The following is a 23,660-nucleotide window of genomic DNA, read 5'->3' as shown; positions in this document are numbered from 1 at the left end:
TCCCACCGCCAGCCCCACAGTGGGAAAGACCGGTGTTCACTGCGACACCGCACAGGTGGAAATGCATCTGCAGTATAGAATCCATGTGCTTTTCTCCCAGAGGAAATGAGGGCCATCACCTACGGCCTGCCACCTGATCTGCTGCCCATCCATGCCAGGAGCAAAGCTTCAGGACAAAGGAGGAAGCTGCCCACCGGACTGCCTCTGTGTGTCGGGATTTGCCCTGCTGTCACCCCGTGCTGCCAGCGTCCCCGCATCCACTGTGAGCCGCAGCCAGAGCTACTGAGCGACACACACCCTCCCCTGCCTTGAGCATGCAGCCCCACTGGGTGTGAACAAACGCCCCACCCCGCCCTGCTTCCTGCCCAGCCAGAGCCCCAGGGAAGGCCAAGCGGTTTCTGCCGAGCCCTGTTCTGTTTCTTCAGGACAGAATGTGCAGGCCCCATCTGGGGGAACAGAGAGCAAGACCAGGAGGTTCACACCAGGTAGAAACTACCAAAGGTGAGAGCAGAGGCCGCCTCCTGAGGTAAGCAGAGGCCCAAGAGGCCACAAAATTTTGGGTCCAGGAAGGGCTTACTCCAGACGCACATGCGGATCTGAAGATGCTCAATCCGCTGGGCTGAAGCAGCATGGCTCCAGTTCCTGGACTAACCTGCATGTTGATAAAGATGCTCTCTCCTAAGTTGTAAATAAAACTGAAAAACGTTTGCACTCACTAGAAGCCTGCACTCTGGCTACGTGGCTTTTAGTGACTACTGAACTTCGGAGGGGCCACTGCGGTTGTGTCTCCTCTCCTCGCCGAATTTAGACACCAGCTGAAACACGGAGGAAGGAATGCTGTGATGCGGTGAAACCAAAGTGAGGACCGGAGAGACAACCTGATCAGGAGCACCTGGGAACCACCCACTCTGGGACTCATAAGCAAGCGATTAAGATATCGATGCAAATATTAGCTAGACTCAACCTCCTGGCTCTAAGTGTCAGCAAGGAAGCGTCCACCTCTGGCCACCTCTCCACTACCACGGGCTATTTAGCGCTCGGGAGTCGAGTGCCAGGTAACCCGAAACCACCAGCATTTACCGCGAGAAGGCGTCCCTGGACAGTCACTGGCAGTCATGCTCATGTGGTCCTGGGGCACCAAGGGCTTTGTGCTGCGCAGCCCGTGGCCCTGAGGACGCCAGCTCCGTGCTGGTTACCTGGCCACACCACTGTCTAGGAAAGAAGAGTCTCAGCACGGCAGGCAGCTCGGCGTCCTCCTGGTGGATCACCTGCTGGCGGCCAGCCCACCTGTCAGGTAAGCCGGGCAGGGTCTGGAGCTGCGGTGCTCTCTGTCATCCCCCAGTCTCCCTCTTCCTGGCTTCTAGGAGAACATTCTGGACTTACTGCCTTCATGGTTTCTTGCTGAATTTTCTGAAACTATTTCACAGAATACACTAAATGTGAGCGGACAAGGCAATGATTTAAAGTAGAGTTTAATGGCCATTTAACAAGCACACAGATGCCTAACAAGTTAAAAAGATCAGGGATTTCTGGCATCCTCCATTATTTTAAGAAACATTCTAACACACTCTGATCCTTTTGACGAACATTAACAGGAGACTAGAACTTCTCAGGGCTCCCGCACAGACATAAGCCAGCACACAGATGAGGGGAGGCAAAGGTCTCTTCAGGACCCACAATCTGTGTCTGATCCCAGGGAGGCGGCTGGGCTGAGGCAGCCCGTGCTTCCAAGGGGAAGTCTCTGGCAGAAGCAAGGGGAGTGGGGGTGGGGGGGGGTGATCTGCAAGCAACAAGCTGCCAGGAAGGGCGCCCTGCTCCCAGCCTGTCAGCCTGTGGAGCTGCCACTGAGCTTCCCATGGGCGTGGGGGACCAGACCGCGCCGGAAGGGGAGGATGCTGACGCAGGAGGTCAAAACAGAAGGCTGGGGCCTCCCCGGTGGCGCAGTGGTTGAGCGCTGGGTTGCGAAGCTGCCCGCGGCCTCTGCGGCGCCGGTTCGATCCCCGGCTGCTCCCCGGCCACCGGAGGAGGGTCCCACATGGTGCGCAGACCTCTCCTGCCGCCTGCTGCTCCCCTCAGCAGTGTCCTTCGGTCCTTCTGCCTGCTCTGCTCCCCGCTCTGGCTCTGGTGAATTCTCTCACCCTCCCACGCTTCTGACTGTACCCAGTGCATGTATAAACAAAACAAACAAACAAATAAAATAAATAATAAAAAAAAAAAACCAGAAGGCTGATCTCAAACTGACGGAAATGGCAGCACCTCCGTGATGGCTCCTGAATAGTATGAAGGATGAAGCCAAGTACTGCCACTGAATGCTCTGGTGGAGGCCTGTGAGTTTCTAAAATTACTAAGTTTGTCATTTTCTATTGAGGGGACAGAAGGGATTTGCCCTGGACAAAACAGAACCCCCGACGTGCTTACCGTACAGCATCCTGGCACCGTAATCCCCAGCACAGGCTGTAGCGGGTGCTACGTAACGAAAGCATTGTAACTTTCATCTTAGAGATCATTTCTCGAGACCAAGAACCAAAAGCGAGCACACAGCCGTAGGCGCGCTCTGGCAGCAGAGGCCTCACCGCTCCACGGGCGTGTCTGTCACCTGGACACAGGGCCCCAGGCCGACAGCAGGCAAGTCTGCACACCGCCTCAAGGCCCGGAAGACTCCCCACCCAAGGGGCAAGCCGGCCACACCTCCCGGCCAGCAGGCAGAAATGGGTATTGGTCTCATGCTGTCTGCCCCCAAAATTTAAGACCAGCAAGACAAAAGCACTTTGCATAGGTCAAAATGAGATGCAGTGGTTGTGGTTTATTTTATTTATCAAAAGAAGCCACCAAAGCGGGTGCAGGAGAACCAGAGAAGGATTTGGCAACTTCTGTTGGAGAGTATTAGCTGAAGAAACACTCACTTAGACCAAACAGGAACAGGCAACACTAGCAAACATCTCTCTTCTGAGAGAGGCCCTCTAAGGTCCTGACCAGTACTTGAAGTACAGGAGGTTTCTGTGAGGAGAGTAAACATCAACTTAAACTCATGAGGTCCCTAAGAGTAAAAAAGTAAACAAAGCAATTAAAACTCATGATGTTTCCCTAAAGCAGTGAGAAAACTATGTATACAGTTTACAGGACTCAGCCGAGGGACCCAGGCTTGCCCCATCCCCAGCACAAAGTGGGCGCTTCGCGAAGGTGAGGCGACCAGCCCTCTGCGCGCTGGGTGCGGCCTCAGTTGCAGAGAAAGGTTTTTAAGTCATCAGTTTCTCAGTGGCCAAAAGCTAGCAGCAACTGTCTGTGTTAACACGCTCTGCGGGCGGTTCTGTGCGTGGCTGTAGTTTTCTTTCTTATTAAGCTGGCATCAGGAGAAACAGGGAAGATGACTTTGTTTTTTGGATTAAAGCGGCGTTGGGCCTCCCCGGTGGCGCAGCGGTAGAGCGCTGGGTTGCGAAGCTGCCCGCGGCCTCTGCGGCGCCGGTTCAATCCCCGGCTGCTCCCCGGCTACCAGAGGAGGGTCCCACATGGCGCGCAGACCTCTCCTGCCGCCCGCTGCTCCCCTCAGCAGTGTCCTTCGGTCCTTCTGCCTGCTCTGCTCCCCGCTCTGGCTCTGGTGAATTCTCTCACCCTCCCGCGCTTCTGACTGTACCCAGTGCATGTGTAAACAAAACAAACAAGCAAACAAATAAAGAAAAACATGCCTCTATAAAAAAAAAATAAATAAATAAAAAATAAAAATAAAAATAAAAAAAAATAAAGCGGCGTGGCCACACCCACTCTTTGGAATCACGGGCACATATCCATCTCCGGCCTTTACGCCTTCAATTTTACTGTGGTTAGGGCTCAAACGCACACCAATGTCAGCCTCTGTTACTCAAAACACAAAAATGTTTCCCAGACAATACTTGAGAGAGCCCAGGGCGCAGTGAGGGGCGCCGATGCTCAGGGGAGGGCCGGCCAGCGCCCATCCCCGGGCAGGGACAGAGCCGTCCTCCTGCACTTCCGGCAGCCGGCACAGGCCACGGGGCGTCCCACAGTCGGGGACAGCATAGGCAAGCGGGTGACCGCCGCCAGCCACACTGCCGGTCTGAGAAGGCTGCGACTGGGCGCTGCGGCGCACACGGCCTCCCCCGCCAGGAAGGGGGATGGCAGCTCCGAGCCGGCCACCCCACTTCCGAGCCCTTCGCACGGGCAGAGGCTAAGCCGGCTCTTCTCAGAGCCTCTGCCCAACCGTCCTGCCTCCGCCAGGGCGATGTCAGCTGGATTTGGTGTCCGTCGTCTGCGCAGGTACTGAAAGGAACTGCCTCCTCGAAATGAAAACGATCTACTCAAAAGAGACACCGACAGACAGTTGCAAGCTCAGGCCCGTCTTCGGTGCTTGCTGTCTTCCTACAAATACACGTACAGTTCTGCCCCAAAGCCGCGCCCGCCCGCTCTGCTCTCAGAAGGCCGTGCTGCCCCTCGTCCAACGCAGGACTGACTTTCCCTCGTTCCTCTGAGTCAGCGCATCCTACACAAGACCCCAGGACGCGGTTTGGAGGCGCGTTTGTAGACACGAGCTGGAAGAGAGACTGTCTGCCGGGTAGCACCTGGGTTGCCCCCGCGGGCCTCCGCCAGCTGACAGAGGAGCAGGCGCCGCTCCAGAAGGAGGAGGTCGCCTGGGTCAAGCCTCAAGGAACGGCTGTAAATGCAAACTGGAAAAAATTTTTCTACTTAGTATTTGATTCTCAAAGAGGCAAAAAAAAAATTCACAAGCTTAGAACGAGGAGGAGGAAAACCAAGGCGGCGGAGCATAAAATTAAGCAAAAACAGCAACACGCTCAGAAGACATGCAGGTCTCTGCTTGGCGGCCCAGCCGTGCTCACACGGTGCACATGCGCGTGTAGAGGCGTGTGCATGTTTTCCTCTAAGACGTTAGAAAGCAAAAAAAAATTTCAGCTTGTATTTAAATTATAAATTATATTTAAATTACATGAGAAGTATTTGAGTTTGTGTTTAATTCTGACTCCTCTTCATACACTGCTGAACGCGATGCGGTTTACTACGCGGGCTCTGTACTTGCTTCGCCACGTCTCGTAATGCACGCAGCTCTCATAAGCTGCTTTTCCCCGGCGAGCTCCTCGTGTGAGGGGCACAAGAGCTTAGTTGGCTACCGACAGGAAACGCCCTGCCACCACAGGCCAGATTCACTCCAAGGACTCAACTGCGAAACCACAGTGTCATTGCACCCATGGCCTGGAAAAAAGTGACTAGAAAAATTTTACACCATGTTGAAAATACCTGGGAAGGAATTTCAGCGTGGGGTAACCCCCTGGCAGAGCTCTAGGAAAGCTCGGCTGCCGCCTGGCTCGACTCCACAGTCCCCGTCTCTGCCTCCGCTGCCCTTCTCCCCCGTCACTGTTCAGAGCCCCGCCATGTGGGCCCTTGGGCTGTCAAGGTGATCAGTCCAGCCTGAACCCTAACTGCCCACACCTGCCTGCTAAACCCTACAGAGCTTGGGGACCAAAAATATTTAAATTTGAGGCTCTAGGATTCATAGTTTTATTAAGTTCAACCTTCAACCAAGAGTGCGCTGGAACTCTGAAGCAAAAGAACAGCATTTTTGGCAACAAAATTCAGCTTATAGTCTAGTAAGTCAATGGTGAGGTGGCTAAACGCTGCTCGCCTCCCTCTCTGCCCGACACACTTTCAAGCAGTTTCTACCCATCCCCAGACGGAGTTTCAGGAATGGAGACTAACATTCGTCTAATAAGAATGTAACTGAGGGGGGCCTCCCCTGGTGGCGCAGTGGTTGAGCGCTGGGCTGCGAGGCTGTCCGCAGCCTCTGCAGCGCAAGTTCGTTCCCCAGCCGCCGGCAAGGGTCCCACAAAAAAAAAAAAAAAAAAAAAGAATGTAACTGAGGGGTCTCCCCAGTGGTGCAGCAGTTGAGTGCTGGGCTGGGAAGCTGCCCACAGCCTCTGCAGCGCTGTTTTGATCCCCGGCTGCTGGGCGAGGGTCCCACATGGTGCGCAGACCTCTCCTGCCGCCCGCTGCTCCCCTCAGCCGTGTACTTTGGTCCTTCTGCGTGCTCTGCTCCCCGCTCTGGCTCTGGTGAATTCTCTCGCCCTCCCGCGCTTCTGATTGTACCAAGTGCTTGTATAAATAAATAAATCTTTAAAAAAAAAAAATGCAACTGAGAAGCCAACGTAGGGTGCTCCCCACCTTCTACCCCCAAATTCAAACTTAGGTGAAACATATACCAGTCTATGGCCTGTGAAGTTGATGCCACGTAAAGTGCTGTGACTATTCTATTTATTTTTCTGAATCACCTAACAGTCTTTTTTTCCCTTTAAAAATTAATAGGGACGCAGAATTCTATTAAATTCTATTTCCAGACATTTCTACTGAAGTTAATGATATTACTAAAGTACCTCTGGGGGCCTCCGGGGTGGCGCAAGGGGTTAGGACGCAACCTATGAAGCTGTCCACAGCCTCTGCAGCACGAGTTCTATCCCCAGCCAGGGAGCTACCCACATGGCACAGCAGACCTCTCCTGGCTCAACCGCTGCTCCCCTCAGCAGTGTACTTCGGTCATTCTGCCTGTTCTGCTCCCCACTCTGTCTCTGGTGAATCCTCTCACCCCCCCACTCCTCTGGCCTGTATCCCAGTTCTTGTTTGCATAACTAAAAAATCTTAAAAAAAAAAAAAAAAAAAAGGTACCACCACTGGAAGAAAGTACTTTTAGGCTGCTACTTCTCAAAAAGGATGACATGGTGACAACTGGGGTGACTCTTCACTAGGGGCATGCTGGCCACCGGGCCCAGACAGACCACCCCGTGCCTCCCACTCCAGAGATGGGCCGCCCCACACAGCAACACCAGCTCCATGGGACGACATCCATTTGCGCTAGTTAAAATGAAATAAAATTTCAAGTTCCATTGATAGTCACACCTGCCAAATGTCAAGAGTTGGACAGCACTGCATGTGGCGACGGGCATCCCAGGCAGGCAGACCCAGACAGACCACCTCTGCCACTGCAGCACCGTGCCAGGGCGGGGGGGCATGCTGCAAACACTTCTATTTAAGCAAAAAATAGAGACAAATGCCTCATAAATCAGATCTGAACAAGTCTTACATCATATGCAACCCCAGCGGCTGGTAATTATTTTGAAAGTGTGGCTTAAACAAAAGCCCACACCACCAGTGAGCAGAAATGGGGCGTGACTAAAGGAGAATATAAGCCGCCCTCAAAGAAACATAGCTAAAAAGACTGACCTCATTAAAAGTGCCGAGAGGACATTCATTGGATATTTCAAAAACTGTGCTTTGAAACTCAAATAAAAAACGAAGCTGCATGGCAAACCTCCCCAGGCCCAGGAAGCTCGGCGCCATCACCAAGGGGCCAGGGCTGGCCAACGTACCTAGCTCCACGGCCTCCAGACTGCTCACCGGCTCCAGCCCTGCAGGCCCGAGCGCCCACCGTCAGACGGTCAGGAGGCGGTCCAATGGAGGGCTCCCACATCATGACAATGTCTCAAAGGAACTAGGCAGCCAACATTAACTTTAGGAAACATCTGATCAAATGATCACAGACATGGAAACAGCCAGCTATTTAGAGTAAACTCAAAGGGACTAGTCTTTCAAAAAATTAAGTCAAAAACTACTCTTTAAAAATAAAAATGGGCCCTTTCATTTTTTTTTTAAGATTTATTTTTATTTATTTATTTATTTTTTTAATTCTGGTTTGATTTTTTTTTTTTTTAAAGATTTATTTATTTATTTGTACAAGCACTGGGTACAGCCAGAAGCGCGTCAGGGTGCGAGAATTCACCAGAGCCAGAGCGGGGAGCAGAGCAGGCAGAAGGACTGAAGTACACTGCTGAGGGGAGCAGCGGGCTGCAGGAGAGGTCTGCACGCCATGTGGGACCCTCCTCCGGTGGCCGGGGAGCAGCCTGGGGATCGAACCGGCGCTGCAGAGGCTGCGGACAGCTTCGCAACCGAGCACTGAAACGCTGCGCCACCAGGGAGGCCCAATATTTATTTTTATACAAGAGCTGGGGTACAGGCCAGAGGTACGGGAGGGTAAGAGGATTCACCAGAGACAGAGCAGGGAGCAGAACAGCAAACGGACCAAAATACACTGCTGAGGGGAGCAGCGGGCAAGACAGGAGAGGTCTGCTTGCCATGTGGGTAGCTCCCTGGATGACCGGGGATCAAACCTGCGCTGCAGAGTCTGCAGACAGCTTCACAGCACTGCGCTCAACCTGCTGCGCCACCAGGGAGGCTAAAAATGGGCCCTTTCAAAGAAAATTTAAATGTTATCAAAGTTCTACCAGAAATGTATCGACCAAATGTTTGTATATATGGTCAGCAAAATGCTAAAATGACGCAGATATTTAGGGGATCTTATACTTGTTAAGATAATTTAACAATTAAGGCATTTTACCAGAAAAGTGATTAAGTAATATAAAAACTAAGATTATGAATCTAACAATTTCTAAGTTTTAAAGACATCTCAAAGGAAGGTGATGCATAAATCAGCTCCACAGAGACCGATCTTTGGCCACTGGGCCTACGCGTCACAGCTTTCTCAGTTCTGCTACAAAACACGCCTTCTTCACGCAGAATTCTACAAGCTAGTCAAAAATGTTAACAGGTGCAAAGCCCAAGCATCATCAAGCACTAGGAAAGATTTAACCAACATTAAACTTTTTCTGGGTATAAAATTGGGAATATTTATACTCATTTCCTAATAAATAAGAAGTGAACAGAAATTCACTTGAAATGGAAGCAGAAGTCAAGCCGCGAGGCCCAGGGAAGTCCCAAGCCACACACTAAAGCATCTCTAGCGTCACGTGGAAACAGCTCCCACAACCGCGCGGAGCGCTTGCCCCTGAGGCTGGGAGGAGTGGGGCTGGGAGCAGCTGCCCGGGACTCACCATCTTGAGGATGGCGCCGTAGAGCCGCAGGAGCACCTTCCGGGGCTCGTCACCGACGGGGGCCACGGTGTCAGGGAGGGAGCACTGGAACAGCATGTTGCTCAGGCCACCTCTGTGGAAAGACAAGGAAGGTAAGTGTCTGTGCTCTGGAGGTACGCGACGTCGCTCTCCTTAGAAGCGCATTGGGAAGTCGGGGCCTCCCAGCTCGGCTCCTCTCGGGGGTCCCTCTCGCCCGCCAGGGGGCCAGCTGCCACACAGACCTGTCTCTCCACAAGCACAAGCCCCGGGGGATCCCGCCCGCCACACCGAAGACCAGCGCTGTCTTTCTGGGGCACATTCTGGCTCGACTGCAGGTGAGACCTATCCAGGCACCTGCCTCTGGAAGGAGGACCTGAGAGCCCACTGGGTCCGCGATAATCCACAGCTCCCACGGTAGCCCCCATGGGTCACCTTTACGGCACCTCCTGGCTCCTCCACCTAAGAGCAGCTCCCAGGTAGACCCCTTCGTTCCAGGGTTTTGACTCACAGGCTTCCCCCAAAACGTGTGACATTAACTGCTGATGGCGGAAACGGGGTTGCAACACGAGAGGATGAATGGACGCGGCTCCCTGCCACCGAGCTGACCCCGCAAGACCGCCAGAGCGGGGACTGTCATGCTATGTCTCTCACCACAACTGTAAAATGACGCGCGCTACAACATGATGAACCTTCAAAACACGATGCCAACTGCAAGAAGCCAACACAACAGGCCACGTGGTCTGTGATTCCTCCCCACGAGGCATCCGGCACTGGAGAGCTACGGAGGCAGGCAGCAGGTAAGCTGCGAGGGCTGGACAGCAAGTCAGAGAGGACAGGGTGTCTTTCTGAGGTGACAAAAATGTCCTAGACAAAAACATGGGGCCTCCCTAGTGGTGCAGGGGTTAAATCTCAGTGCTACCAAGCTATTGCCAGTCACCGAGGCCTGAGTTTGATGCTGAGACCTGAGTTTGATCCCCTGCCAGGGAGCTACCCACAGGGCGCAGCAGACCTCTCCTGTCTCCCCGCTTCTCCCCTCAGCAGTGTGTTTCGGTCCACCTGCCTGTTCTGCTCCCCACTCTGTCTCTGGTGAATCCTCTCACCCCCCGCACCTCTGGCCTGTACCCCAGTTCTCATATGCATAAATACATAAATCTTTTAAAAATCTTTCTTCAATGCCTTATTCAAAAGAAAAACCATCACGAGTATCAGGGACCTCAGCAAGTCTAACAGGGAGGGCAGATGAGTTGGGAGAAAGCCCTGGGTGTTCCCCCCAAGCTGCTGTCACCTCTTGTACCCCACCAGCGCCTCCCCCAGACTCCACTGCACCACCCACCAGCCAAGAGCTCTGGCTACCAGGCAACCCAGCCCAGGCGACAGGCTCCAGGAGACGGGGCTGGCAGCAGGACCACACCGCGAGGCCTCCTTCCGGTCACACACGGCGGGGAGCGCAGGCGGGGGAGCAAACAGAAGCAGCACTGTTCTGTCTAAGCTGTGTGACCCCATTCAGAGCTCACCCGCACTCCTGCCAGAGCCCACAGCTGCCGGGCAGACATGCCCGGGGAGAGACCCTCCTGCGCCTCTGTGGGCCGCAGGCGTCAGTGGAAGGACGGAAAACGGTGATTATTTTTTGATGTCAAAATAAATCAAGCAAGGGCATTGTCAAGGAGGCCCCAAATTGTGAAAGGACACCCAGGAAGAGGCCAGTTACCAATGAGACAACATGAGTAAGAACAGGAAGGCAAGTGGCAAGAAATGCCAGAAATGAGCAAAATGACACAGTCCACTTCACCGTGTCGTTTGCGGCAACTCCTCCCAACCAGAAGCCCAGGAACTCGCAAGGATTTCAGCAAGTCTGAAACAACATGCTTTTCATCACCCAGGCTCAACATTAACAGCTTTGTAACTCACACTGCCACAGTGCGGGAGGCATGAGCTACTCACCTACGCAAACTATCAAACCCAGTGAGGAGAACACACTTAGTGTGCGAGCACCACAGGTGAGCCAGGCCGGGGGGGGGGGGGGGGGGAAGCGGCCCACCCAGCTGAGCACCCCGCATCCACCACAGGCCCCACACCTCCCACAGCAAATGCACACACAGGAGTGCGGGGAGGTGTGGAAATAACCACGCCCATTTCTCATGTACAACTAATCAAGAATTAACTTACAATTAAGACGAGCAACTCGTCAAATGACAGCACATAAAGGAGAGCTTTTAAAAACGCAGAAAGGAGAGCCTCCCTGGTGGCACAAGGGGTTATGCACCACACTATAAAGCAATCCACAGCCTCTGTAGCACGAGCTCAATCGCCAGCTGGCCAGGGAGCAACCCACATAGCGGGGCAGACCTCTCCTGTCTTGCCCGCTGCTCCCGCAGCAGTGGATTTTGGTCCATCTGCCTGTTCTGTTCCCCACTCTGTCTCTAGTGGATCCTCTCACCCCCAGCATCCCTGGCCTGTGCCCCAGCTCTTGTGTGCATAAATAAATAAATCATTTTTAAAAAGTTTTTAAAAAATGCAGAAAAGGGGCCTCCCTGGTGGCGCAAGGGGTTAAACACCGTACTATCAGGCAATCCGCAGCCTCTGAAGCATGAGTTGGATCCCTGGCTGGCCAGAGAGAAACCCACATGGCGCAGCAGACCACTTCTGTCTCGCCCGCTGCTCCCCTCAGCAGTGTGTTTCAGTCAGTCTGCCTGTTCTGCTCCCCACTCTGTCTCTGGTGAATCTCTCACCCTCCCGCGCCTCTGGCCTGAACCCCAGATCCTGTATGCATAAATAAACAAATCTTTAAAAAAAATTAGAAAGAAAATCTAAAACAGCAGATGAACTAGAAATTTTGCTGGCCCAGAAATGGGATCTCTCAGTGAACCACGTAAAGAGGAACTCAGCAAGCTCCACTCTTGTTTTCAAAACAAAAGCCACTCCATGAACTAAAGCCTGGCACTAGACACCGCCTCCCACCCCAGTTCTCCCAGCTGAGGTGACTCATGCCTTCCTAGTGTCAAAGTCTTCTTAGGGTGACAAGTCATCCAAATGACAAGTCGAATATGGACCCAAGTGCTCCAGGCACGTGGTCCGAGTGGGTGCCCAGGCGGGCAGACTGTTCTCGTTCAAAGCGACCAGTTCTGAAGCTTCCAGCACCCACGTCGCTTACACCGAAACACCGGTTACAAAAGACTTCAAAATTCTGATCTGAAGAGTTTCAAAAACAGTTTTAATACCAATTCAAAATGGTGGCTACCCATGGCAAAGAAAGTTTTAGGTTTATCTAACGGACTTGTTCTGCCCCACCGTCCTCACCGAAGTGGCCTTTCCAACAGAAGCCAGCAGTCCCACACGAAAAGGCGTCTCAGAGAAACTGACGTGTTGCCTACAGCACAAAACTCCGAGATGTGGCAAAGCCCAAAATCAATCGAGTTCCTCTGAACTTACCACAATGCCCTCCCGGGCCTGCTCGCTCACGGCCAGCACACCGTCCAGTTAGTGTGCAGCTGTGCCACTGGTCTGGAGACTTTCAGGAAGAGAGGTAAAATGGAGATCCCCTCACCACCCCCCAACTAAGCGAAAGAGGAAACCCCTCTGGGGAACACAAGTCTGCCACCCTTGAGGCCTGGCTACGTGTTGGGAGGCCAGGGGCAGCACCAGCGCCCCCCACTGGCACAAAAAGCCCAGCACTACCGTGAGCAGTAGAGGAGGTTCTGGGGGGCCACCCTCCCTCTAAAGGTGGGTCACCCGCCTTCTGGCCAGGAGGCCACAGTGTCAAACCCCCCCAGACTGTTCACCTACTGGCCAACAACATCAAAACCACCATCAGGAACCAGCCCTGAAAACTTATTCAAGGGAGAGCCTCCCCGGTGGCGCAGTGGTTGAGCGCTGGGTTGCGAAGCTGCCCGCAGCCTCTGCAGCGCCGGTTCGATCCCCGGCTGCTCCCCGGCCACCGGAGGAGGGTCCCTCATGGCGCGCAGACCTCTCCTGCCGCCCGCTGCGCCCCTCAGCAGTGTACTTCGGTTCTTCTGCCTGCTCTGCTCCCCGCTCTGGCTCTGGTGAATTCTCTCACCCTCCCGCGCTTCTGACTGTACCCAGTGCTTGTATAATTAAATAAATGAATGAATGGATAAATAAATAAATAAATCTTTAAAAAAAAAAAAAAACTTATTCAAGGGAGAGTTCATGCCGACCATAAATCAACTCCATGTGTGAGAGGACATCAAAGGGCAAAGCCAACATGGTGAGAGCCTGGGGCTTCTGCACAGCGGCTCAGGCCCTGGCCAATGCCCATCCCGTCCTCAGAACGGCGTCTGTGGTGGGCAGCAGTTGGCTGGTCATTTTTGCTGAAAAAGTTGTAAGGTGAATGGAGAGGTGAGAGCCTCAGAGCTAGGAAAGTGTGGAAACCCTTTATCTGACAGAAGATCATGGTCGAAAGTTCTGGAGTGAAATCACCCAAGCAGGTAGCAGGTGACCCTGATAGCATCTTTCATCCAGCATCATGTATACAAACAGCTCCACAACTGACCTGTCTCCTGTGTTTGGAGACCAAGCAGGCCTAAAGGGGTTTACTCAAGGTCTTGAATATACTGTTCCTCATGCCAAATACCTATTTTTTTTTTTACAAACTTGAAATTACAGTAAACTATACGTAACACACTAATTAGCCATGTCCACCTTTTCCAGAATTCTCCGTCACAAACGGATCCCTGTGCCCATTAAACACCAGCCTCTACCCCGCCCTCCACACTGGCACCCCCAGTCTGCTTTGTCTCCGTGGATCTGACCCCCGAGGGAGCTCACACAGGCTACTGCACTGCTGCCACGCCACCTCACCCCTCGCCCCGCGGGTGGCACGGGAGACCGTCCCTTTAAGGCTGGCTCCTGTACGGATGTATGCAAATGCTTCCTGGTCCTTTGCTCAAACACATTCGTGCACTTTTTTTTTTTTAGAGGCATGTTTTATTTATTTGTTTGTTTGTTCGTTTGTTTATACACGCACTGGGTACAGTCAGAAGCGCAGGAGGGTGAGAGAATTCACCAGAGCCAGAGCGGGGAGCAGAGCAGGCAGAAGGACCGAAGTACACTGCTGAGGGGAGCAGCGGCAGCAGGAGAGGTCTGCGCGCCATGTGGGACCCTCCTCAGGTGGCCGGGGAGCAGCCGGGGATCGAACCGGCACCGCAGAGGCCGCGGGCAGCTTCGCAACCCAGCGCTCAACCGCTGTGCCACTGGGGAGGCCCCATTTGTGCACTTTAACCTTTTGGAAGGGGATTCACCTGGGCTGAGTCAGCCCACTGCTCAGACAGCACACCTGAAGCTGCTTGGGCCCCAGAGGCTTTTCACCTGCTCAATAATGCACCTCACCAAGCCCGCACCAACCAGGCCCGCACCCGACCAGCCGTGCCTGCGGACAAGCACAAAGCCACTGTCCACCAGTGAGACACCGGGCGCCAGCAAGACAGCACCCAGCCCAGCCGACGGCCCTGAGGTATAGGGCCTGGGTCCAGGAGTTTCAAGAGCACCATCAACAAGTCGAAGTGACTAGAAAGAAAATAAAAATGGCAATATAACCATAACCAGTATCACAGCAAGAAAAGGAATCTCAAGTCCACAGGGTGGGGTGTGTGGGAAGAGAACACACATGATACCAAAATGGCACAGAATAGAGACAGCAAATGAAATAAGGGGGGAAGCGTGCTGCGGACCAGCGCAGCGGTAGGCTAGCAAGGCCGACCCAGGGATGAGAGACTGAGCAGGGTGGTCAAGGATTCGGCAAAAGAATGACAGACAGACACACTTCAAGAGTGAACATCTGACTGTCATGTGCTCAAAATCAACGTACATTTTTATACATGTCTTAAAGCATTACATCATACAATTTCTTGCCATAGAAATGACTGACATGATATTCTTTCTCAACAGAATTCAATCACACGATATAATAGACTTAGAATTACAACAAGTTATATTTTAACTAATGATTGATCATGGATTACATTCTTTGTGGTTAGAATATAGTTCCTGCCTAAACCAGTTAAACTAGTTATTTGATTATACCCTATAATTATAAGTACTATTATTAATAATAATATCAGATATAATATATAATTAATAATAAATTAATAATATTATTGTATATAATATATAATAATTATATTATAATTATTATTATAATTATAAGTACTACTATTATTATTATTTGGGAACTGGCCGCCTATTTAACTGTTTTAATATTTTATATTAGGTTGATTGGTATTAAAAGCTTGCAAGCTTATATATATTAATCAGGGTTACTTTAAGGAGATCGCCAACAAGTGTTTTTTATTTATGATTATTTTAAGGGATGTGTTGACTGTTGGAGGAAGCTGCTATATTATTCTTCATATATAATTGTCAACTTGTTTGTTAACTGGATATCAGGTAGCCGAATTTTTTGTGGTTATACATTAAACAGTAACTTTTGACTCATTACACCATTATACCTTAACTTAGGAGAATAAAAGCAATACAAGGAAGAAAAAACATTTAAAATTACAGAGGTCAGCAAGAGGGTATGTAGAAACACAGGGGGTAGTTGTTGCTACGGCAGGAACGACAGTACATTGTGTTTGTGGCACTCAATCTTCTTAGCATCTGATACGTCATCTGCAGCAATCTTCTTGGGGGAGCGGGTGCAGCGTGTCCCTCCCGCGTGCTCGGCGCCTTGACCGTGCTGAACAAGGACCAGATTGGTTTCACCTAAGTTCTTCCGCGGGAGGGGATCCCGCAGAAGTGAGTTTTTGCAAAATTTCTTTTTTCTTTTTAGCAAAGTTTCTTCTAAGCATCAAAAACTCAACTGAAAACAACCACAGCTGGATTCAAAAGAAAAAAACCTACTTCAGTAAAATGACAGCACCGGCACACAGGGCACAGGAGTGGGGCATCCCCCAGTTCGCTGAACACCAAGCCGGGGCAGAATCAAGAGAACAGGCTTCCCGGGAACGCGGGCAGAATCTGCGAGGACTTGGGCAACTTCCTGATGCCCCGCAGTCGATCTCTCGCGTGAAATACAGCGGCGCTCACGGCACAGCTGCGCCCCCCGGGCACCCGATGCCAGGCCAGTCCCGGAGCAGCCAGGAGGAGAGTGACCAGGACTGCAGGCTGAGCTGGGGGAGAAGGGGCGGGTCCTGTACACGGCTGGGTGTCCTGCGGCACCCCTGCCCTCTACCCACGGGGTGCCAGGGCGCCACCGCCGGCTATACGAGCAAGAACAGGGACGTGCGATGTTACCTGGGGCTGGGCAAGAAGCACTGCCTCTCCCCTCTCAATGACTGTGTTCCTGTCCAGACCATGGAGCGCCACCCGATCCCCTGGCCGGTTCCCAGCCCACCATCTTGCACCCTGCTCAGCACCACCTCTCCCTCTGGGCTTGCCTGCCTCTCAACAGCACACGCATTTCTCACTTGCCCAGAGTGAGCAGAGTCACCTGCTCTCAAATCCTTCCCTCTCTTCCATTCTCATTGTTTCTGCCCAAATGCAAGTCCTCCCTACCCCAGCAGACAGCCTCCTCTCTCACCGCTGGGCTTCTTGGTCTGTCTCCCCTCAAAGCTAGCCCTCAGGTCACCTCAGGAAGTGTTCCTAAAATACCACTTCCTGGGAACACAGCATGCCACTCTGCCCACTCTCCCTATCAGAAAGGTCCTTGCACCTGTCAGGGCTCAGGGGTGCTCCCACTTTCTCCACAGGTGTCCACTCTCTCCTGCCCGCGCCTCCTCTGGGCCTCAGCATTCTCAGTCCTTCCTCACTACCACTGTGATCTCAACAGCAGGCGTTTCAGGCACAGGGAGATGTGCAAGTATGCCCGGAAGGCCGTGTAAGCACCCTCTCCTCCAGATGCAAGATGACTCCTGGAAAGCTAAGGCTTCAAGGGCTGGGGCAGCATGAGATTCCCTGCCAGTCAACAGACGGGAGGTCCGGGGTGGGGGGTGAGGCTAGTGGCCAGGGCTCCCTGACAAGGAACACCAGGAAGGAGAATGGCCATCAGTACAGGAGCTAGACAAGCCAGACTCTAAACTGGGGAAAGAAACCTCCAGATCTAATCAGCAATTAGGGCAGGTTGCAGGATACAAGGATAACATACAAAAGGCAACTGGTTTCCTCTAAACCAGCTATGAACAAGTAGAAATTAAAATTAAAAATGCATTACCGGGCCTCCCCTGGTGGCGCAGAGGTTGAGCGCTGGGCTGCGAAGCTGCCCGCAGCCTCTGCAGCGTTGGTTCAATCCCCGGCCACCAGCGAGGGTCCCACATGGCGCGCAGACTTCTCCTGCCGCACCCACTGCTCCCCTCAGCAGTGTATTTCGTCAGTCTGCCTGTTCTGTTCCCCACTCTGGCTCTGGTGAATTCTCTCACCCTCCCGCGCTTCTGACTGTACCCAGTGCTTGTATGAATAAATAAATCTTTTTTAAAAAAATGCATTACCAATTTAAATTAGCACAGCTCCCACCCCCACCCCCCGCCAAAAAAGTTAAACATTAGGGATAAATCTAACAAAGCATGCATCAGAGCATGACGACAAGCACAGAACAAATGGAAGACATCAAAGAACCAGGTAAACGGAGCGCCTCCACGTCCACAGATGGGGACGCCACGTCGTCACGAGGTGAGTTCTCTGCTCCACCCACAGGGCCGTGCAGTTGCAACCAAAATAAATCCCAACACGTTATTTTGTGGATTTGACAAACGGATTCTAAAATTCACATGGAGAGGCAAAGGGCGCGGAATGCCAGCACAGGACTGAAGAAGAGTGAAGTCTCAGGACGAGCCACGTGAGACGGAGGACATGTTACACCGGCAGCAACAGGGCAGTGTGTGCTGGCAAAACAGACAGATCACTGCGTACAACAGAAATCCCCAACACTGCTTTACAGAAACAGCTGACCTGACGGAGGAGCAAAGGCAATTCGAAGGAGAGAGAACAATCTTTTCAACAAAGGGTGTTCGAACAGTGGGACCTCCCCCACAAAAATTGTCTCAAAAGTGGATCACAGGACTAAGTGTAAAATGCAACCCTAGGCGGTGCCACAGGAGAGCAGCTCGGGAAGCAGGGCAGACTTTCCATCCACAGCACGAAAGGCACCATGCACAAGAAGCCACCGACAGGTTAGACTTCCCCAACATCGAAAACCTCTCTGCAAAAGACACTGGCAAGGACACGAAAAGACAAACTGGAAGAAAATATCTGAAGGACTTATCTGATAAAGGGCCAAAATATTCAAGAACTCTAAAAAGCCAACCTTAGGAAAATGAAGACGAGTAACAAGCAGACAGATCTCCTTGTGAGAAGTGCAGCGCCAGGCCAAGCCGCGTCTGTCTGGGGAGGGAAGAAACAGTCACCGGTACCCAGAGCGGCTTCTCAGGTGAGGGGCTCTGGAGAGGTGTGTAGGATCCCGTGTGGCCGGCCCTGAAAGTACCCCAGATTGTAGTATCTAGCATGTCCCTTTGGTCCTCCTGTCTGTCATCAACACCTGGAGCGCGTCAGTGAGTGTTTTGAGCAAACCACGAAATACCTGCAGCAATGCCCTGGAGCCTGAAATGATGTACCGCCCTCTTCGCATAAAGTTGGCACTTCTGTTGCCCCCACCAGAAATAAAGACTTTAATTTTTTCAAAAAAAACCACCACCACCAGCAGCAGCAGGAGGTCTGAAGAGACCCCTGGCGCAGACGAGCGCAGAAGACTAGCGAGCCCGAGGAAAGGTGGGCGAGACCAGCCATCACTAGGGAGCTGCAAACCGCCACGCGGCAGACACCCCCAGAGGATGTCCACAGCACAGGGCACAGGAGGGCACGGAGCAGCAGGCCCTGCTTCGCTGCCGGCAGGAAGGGCGATGTCTGGCAGCTTTTCGGGACTTGGCGCAATAGGCTCAGGCACGACCCGGCCATCACACATTCTTCCATATTTACCCAAATGAACTGAAAACTCACGTCCTTATAAAAATCCGCACACGGGGCCTCCCCGGTGGCGCAGCAGTTGAGCGCTGGGTTGCAAAGCTGCCTGCAGCCTCTGCAGCGCCATTCCGATCCCTGGCCCCTGGCGAGGGTCCCACATGGCGCAACAGACCTCTCCTGCCGCACACGCTGCTCCCCTCAGCAGTGTATTTCTGTCAATTTGCCTGTTCTGCTCCCCGCTCTGGCTCTGGTAAATTCTCTCACACTCCCATGTTTCTGACTGTACCTAGTGCTTGTATAAATAAATAAATCTTTAAAAAAAAAAAAAAGTATATAATTTTTTGAAGTAGAAGACATCTGAGGCACTAAATGTTCACAGTAAAAAATAAAAAACAAGGGCCTCCCTGGGGGCGCAAAGGGTTAAGACACAACCTATGAAGCTGTCCGCAGCTTCTGCAGCACAAGTTCAATCCCCGGCCAGGGAGCAACCACATGGCGCAGCAGACCTCTTCTGTCTCCCCCGCTGCTCCCCTCAGCAGTGTATTTCAGTCAGTCTGCCTGTTCTGCTCCCCACTCTGTCTCTGGTGAGTCCTCTCACCCCCTGCACCTCTGGCCTGTACCCTGGCTCTTGTGTGCATAAGTAAATAAATCTTTAAATAAACAAAAAACAAAGTGTAAATGAAACTTTACCTTAAAAAAATGAAACTAAAGCTCACCTGTGTGACATAATTTGGTCATAACCCAACTACAAAAAAGGAAACCAAGTAGGGAGTTTTAGTATCATTTTCCCAAAAACCTTTACGAAGATCCAATAAAGCACCCCCACTCCCTGCTCCACTTTCACTGCGTAATTTCATGAACTCGGCCAGTCTCTTCAAGTGTCTCTGTCTTTTGACATTTAAATGATCTATTTTGGTTTTTTTTTAAAGATGTATTTATTTATGCATACAAGAACTGGGGTACAGGCCAGAGGTGTGGGGGGTGAGAGGATTCACCAGAGATAGAGCGGGGAGCAGAACAGGCAGACTGACTGAAATCCACTGCTGAGGGGAGCAGTGGGCGAGTCAGGAGAGGTCTGCTGCACCATGTGGGTAGCTCCCTGGCCAGGGATGGAACTCGTGCTGCAGTGGCTGCGGAAAGCTTCATAGGCTGCGTCTTAACCCCTGCGCCACCACGGAGGCCCTAAGTGATCTATTCTGAAGGGCACAGGGCGTTATCCTCTCTTCAAATTTCAACCATCAGTGGCTGTCTGAGGATGAGTTGAGACTTAACAGTTCTCAAACAGTTCTTTCATCAAACTTTATGTAATCTCACACTTTTGCAAGATTTGCGATTTCATTTCACAGCTGAATGTGCCTTTGTAAGGCAATGAGAGTGGTAACAAACCTTTGGAGGGGTGGGAGGCAGGGCCAGGGTTAGGCTGAGAGACTGGCCTGGTTGAGTCTTTGAGGAACCGGCCTGGCAGGGGCAGTTTACACGTTAGGTGACCCCGCTCCTGCCCGCACCACTCATACTCCCAAGGGCAACCACAAGTCTGATAACAAAGATCCCTGTCAGCCCTTGGGGGAACAGCACAGACCCTCAGATAAAATCCAGTGCCCACTGGGAGCCGAGCATGAGTCTGGGGCAGGAGACACAGAGATGAGCATGATGCGCCCTCTGGGGGTTCAATCTCACGCAAGAGTTGCAGGAAAGCTATGTGCGAGGAAGAGCTGAAGGAGAGAGACATAAATGAGAAAGAAGACAGTTCTGGTTCTCTGTAAGTTAGGCCCAGAAGGGAGCCCAAGGTTGCCAAGCAGAGAGCACAGCAGAGAGGCCTGGAGACAGAAAACATAAGGCTCACTCAGGAACGGCAGGCCCTGAAATGCTCCCAATGAAAGGGAAAGAGTGATTCTAAAACAATTAAAAAAAAAAGAACCACTGTAGAAAGGTAGGCCCAGGCCCTCGTCAGGAGCAGGGAAGCAGCTGGACTCTCTTCTCCAGCAGCAGGAAGCCACGTACACTTCTAAATGGGTGTTGACAAACCCCTGGCACCAGGCCACAGGCCAGGCTGGAGGGGAACGCCAAGTGCAAGGATCCCCTGGGCACCCGCGCCCAGGCTCCAGGCAAGGACTGTGGGCAGGCCTGGACCCAAAGCAGCAGAGGGGCAGAGAAAAGAAAGTCTGGTGGGAAAAAGTTCCCCAGGCCTCACTTGCCGCTGCGGGCAGAGGAGGGGAGCCTGGGAGTGCTCAGGCTCCGGGCCAGCAGGTGCCTCAAGAGGAGAAAGCAGGAGAAGCACCTTCCCCGGGCAGGGAGGAACAGGAGGGGTAAACGTGGGGCAGACTGGAGGGGAGCAGCTGCAGAGCAAGGTCACCAAGCCACTGCACATGGACCAGCACACAGCAGAAAGCGGGGGCTGGACAAGTGACCAGGAGTGTCAGGAATAGGAGCCAGCTGGACGGGGCCACTGAGTTTCAGCCAAGTGACCCTGTCCCCACGGTGCCGCCGCGTCTGCATCAAGCTGGGCACCGCCGCGTGCCTAAAATCACCTCTTTTCTCTTTATTAAACTCATCCTACAAGTACAGTTTACTCCAGGAAACAAGACTGAGAGGCAAGGTATACGCCACGCATTACTCAAAATGGTCTCCACGCCAAAAGGAAAGCTACGTCTCCCAAGGCTTCCAATTCCTGGAGAAAAACAGGACATCCTCCATGCTTTTAAAATGACGCATCTGAGCAAAACAAAGGTTTCACTGATGAGCAACCTTCACGGAAGGCCCGGAGGCTGCGTCCAGGGTGTGGGCATGGTCCAGGCTAGCAGGCACTGGCCCGGGGCCGACATTCACGGGGATGGCTCCTTTCATTACCGGGGGCGGCCTCTGTCCTGTCTCTGGGCATCGTCAGGCCCAGCTACGGGTGAAACAAAGCTCTGGTGTCTCCTGAGGCAACTCGGCATGAGCTACGCACCTCGGGTTTTCTTTCCTCTGCTTTCTACCAGCTGCCTTGGACTCTCCGGGCCGGACGCCTCTGAGACAGGCGAGCGGCACAGAGGGCAGGCGGGGCTGGTTAATCTTGCTGCAGAGGCTCTGGTGGGCTGCGCACGGGAGAATCAAGTGACTGAAACTGCATGTGGGGTTCACTGCCGACAGCCGGGGGGCAGCCGGGCGTCCGCTCCCCAGGAAAGCAACGAGCAGAAAAACCGACGCTGTGACAGCCCAAGCGGGGGCCCCGCGAGCCCCGAGGGCTGCCTGGGCGGCAGCTGCAGACAGGCCGGGGTCCCGCGGCCGCGCCCCGCTCGCCGCAGCGTTTCAGGGGGTCCGGCCCCGGCACCCGAGGGCGTCACGAGCGCGGCGTCTTAGGGCGGCCGCGGCCCCCCCAACCCCGCAAGGACTCCCCGAGGCGCTTCTCCAGCGCCGCAGACACCCCTGGGCGCGCGCCCCTGCCCCCCGGGGCGGCGGGTCCCCGGGGCGCGCGGACGGCGCGGCCCGGCGGGATGGCGGCGGGGCTCGGGAAAGGCAGTTTGGGGGGCAGCCCCGCCCCCGGCCCCGGCCCCCCGCGTCACCTGACCCGCCCGGCCCCGCCCCCGGCCCCCCGCGTCACCCGACCCGCCCGGCCCGCGGGGCCCGCCCGCCGCCCCGACCTGACGACGCTGATGTGGAACTGGTCCTCGCGGAGGCCGCGCCAGGCGCCGGGCAGGAACTCCCGGCACCACAGATAGGCCCGGCGGCGCGTGCGGGGCTCGGGCTGCTCGGCCGGCGCGGGCGCGGGCGCGGGCGCGGGCGGGGGCGGGGGCGCGGGCGGGGGCGGCCGGCCGCCGGGCGGCTTGGGCTCGGGGTCGCAGGCGGCGCCGCGCGGCGGCCCCACGCCGGGCGCCGCGGCCGCGCTGCCGCCGCCGCAGCCCCGCAGCAGCCCGAGCGGCGAGGGCTCCGCCTCGCCCCCGCTGCAGAACTTGGTCTTCATGCCCGGCGGGCGCGGGGCGCGGCGGGCGCGGACGAGGCGGCGGCCCTGTGCCCGCCGGCCGCGGCGCCTCCTCTACGGCGCCGCACGCGGGGCGCCGCGTCACAGCCCGCCCCCGCGCTCGCCGCCGATTGGCCGGCGCCCGCCGCGACGCCGCATCACAACCGCCGCCGCCCCCGCCACGCCGCCTCCCCATTGGCTCCGGCGGCGCGGGGCGGGGCCGGCGGCGCGGGGCGGGGCCGGCGGGGCGGGGCGCGCGGGGATGCGGGGCCCGGGGCGGGGGGGCCCGCGGGGCCGGCGGGCGCGCAGGGGTCTCCTCTTGGGGGGCGGGACTTTCCCGGGAGCCCTCGGACATCGCGGCCGGGGCCCTGGGGGGCCGGGCCCGGCTTCCCTCCGCGCGACCTTGGGGCGGGGCGCCTCCGCCCGCGGCCCCGGGGTGCGCTTGGGCCGCGGTGCCCGGGGCTCGGCCGCGCGAGGGGCGCCCGCCCCGGCCCCCCGCCCCGCCCCGGCCCGGCCCGGCCCGCGCCCCCGCCCGGGAGGAAGCGCGCGGCGCGGCCCGGCCCCCCTGTCCGTGGTGCTGAGGCGCGAGGCGGCGGCCGGCGCGGGCCCGGATCCCGGCGGAGGCGGCGCCGGCTGCCGGCCCCGAGGACGCCGCGGCCCCCGCCCGCCCCCGCCGCCCTGTCTGGACGCGCGCGGGGCGGCGGGGTGGGCATCCCCGAGCCCGAGCCGGGCAGGGGCCTCCGGGCGGCTTGGGGGCCCGCGGGGGCTTCAGTGTGGGGGTTCGGTCAGCGGAAATTCCGTGTTTATGTTGGGGGAAAGCAGGTCCCAGAGCTGATCCCACACAGGCTTCGTGGACGCCACCCCCACCCCAGGCCAAAGCCAAAGGCACCGGGAAC

General features: G+C 54.7%; 1 protein-coding gene across 3 annotated transcripts in view; it reads right to left on the bottom strand.

Annotated features, from left to right (window-relative positions):
• CHKA (choline kinase alpha) overlaps positions 1-22,767 on the bottom strand; it is a gene marked incomplete at both ends in the record, with an annotated part of 38,777 nt that extends 16,010 nt beyond the window's left edge. For all 3 annotated transcript variants that reach the window (XM_084235570.1, XM_084235572.1, XM_084235571.1), the window contains 2 exons: positions 8,901-9,012; positions 22,448-22,767. In XM_084235570.1, coding sequence (XP_084091696.1) covers positions 8,901-9,012; positions 22,448-22,767 — 432 coding nt within the window. The remainder of the gene's footprint in view (positions 1-8,900; positions 9,013-22,447) is intronic.
• Between the last annotated feature and the right edge of the window lie 893 nt (positions 22,768-23,660).

Source organism: Talpa europaea, assembly GCF_964194135.1.
Source record: "Talpa europaea genome assembly, chromosome: 1".
In the NCBI taxonomy this organism is placed as follows: Eukaryota; Metazoa; Chordata; class Mammalia; order Eulipotyphla; family Talpidae; genus Talpa; species Talpa europaea.
The sequence above is the reverse complement of the archived record's forward strand: the minus strand, read 5'-3'. Positions and strand labels throughout refer to the sequence as shown.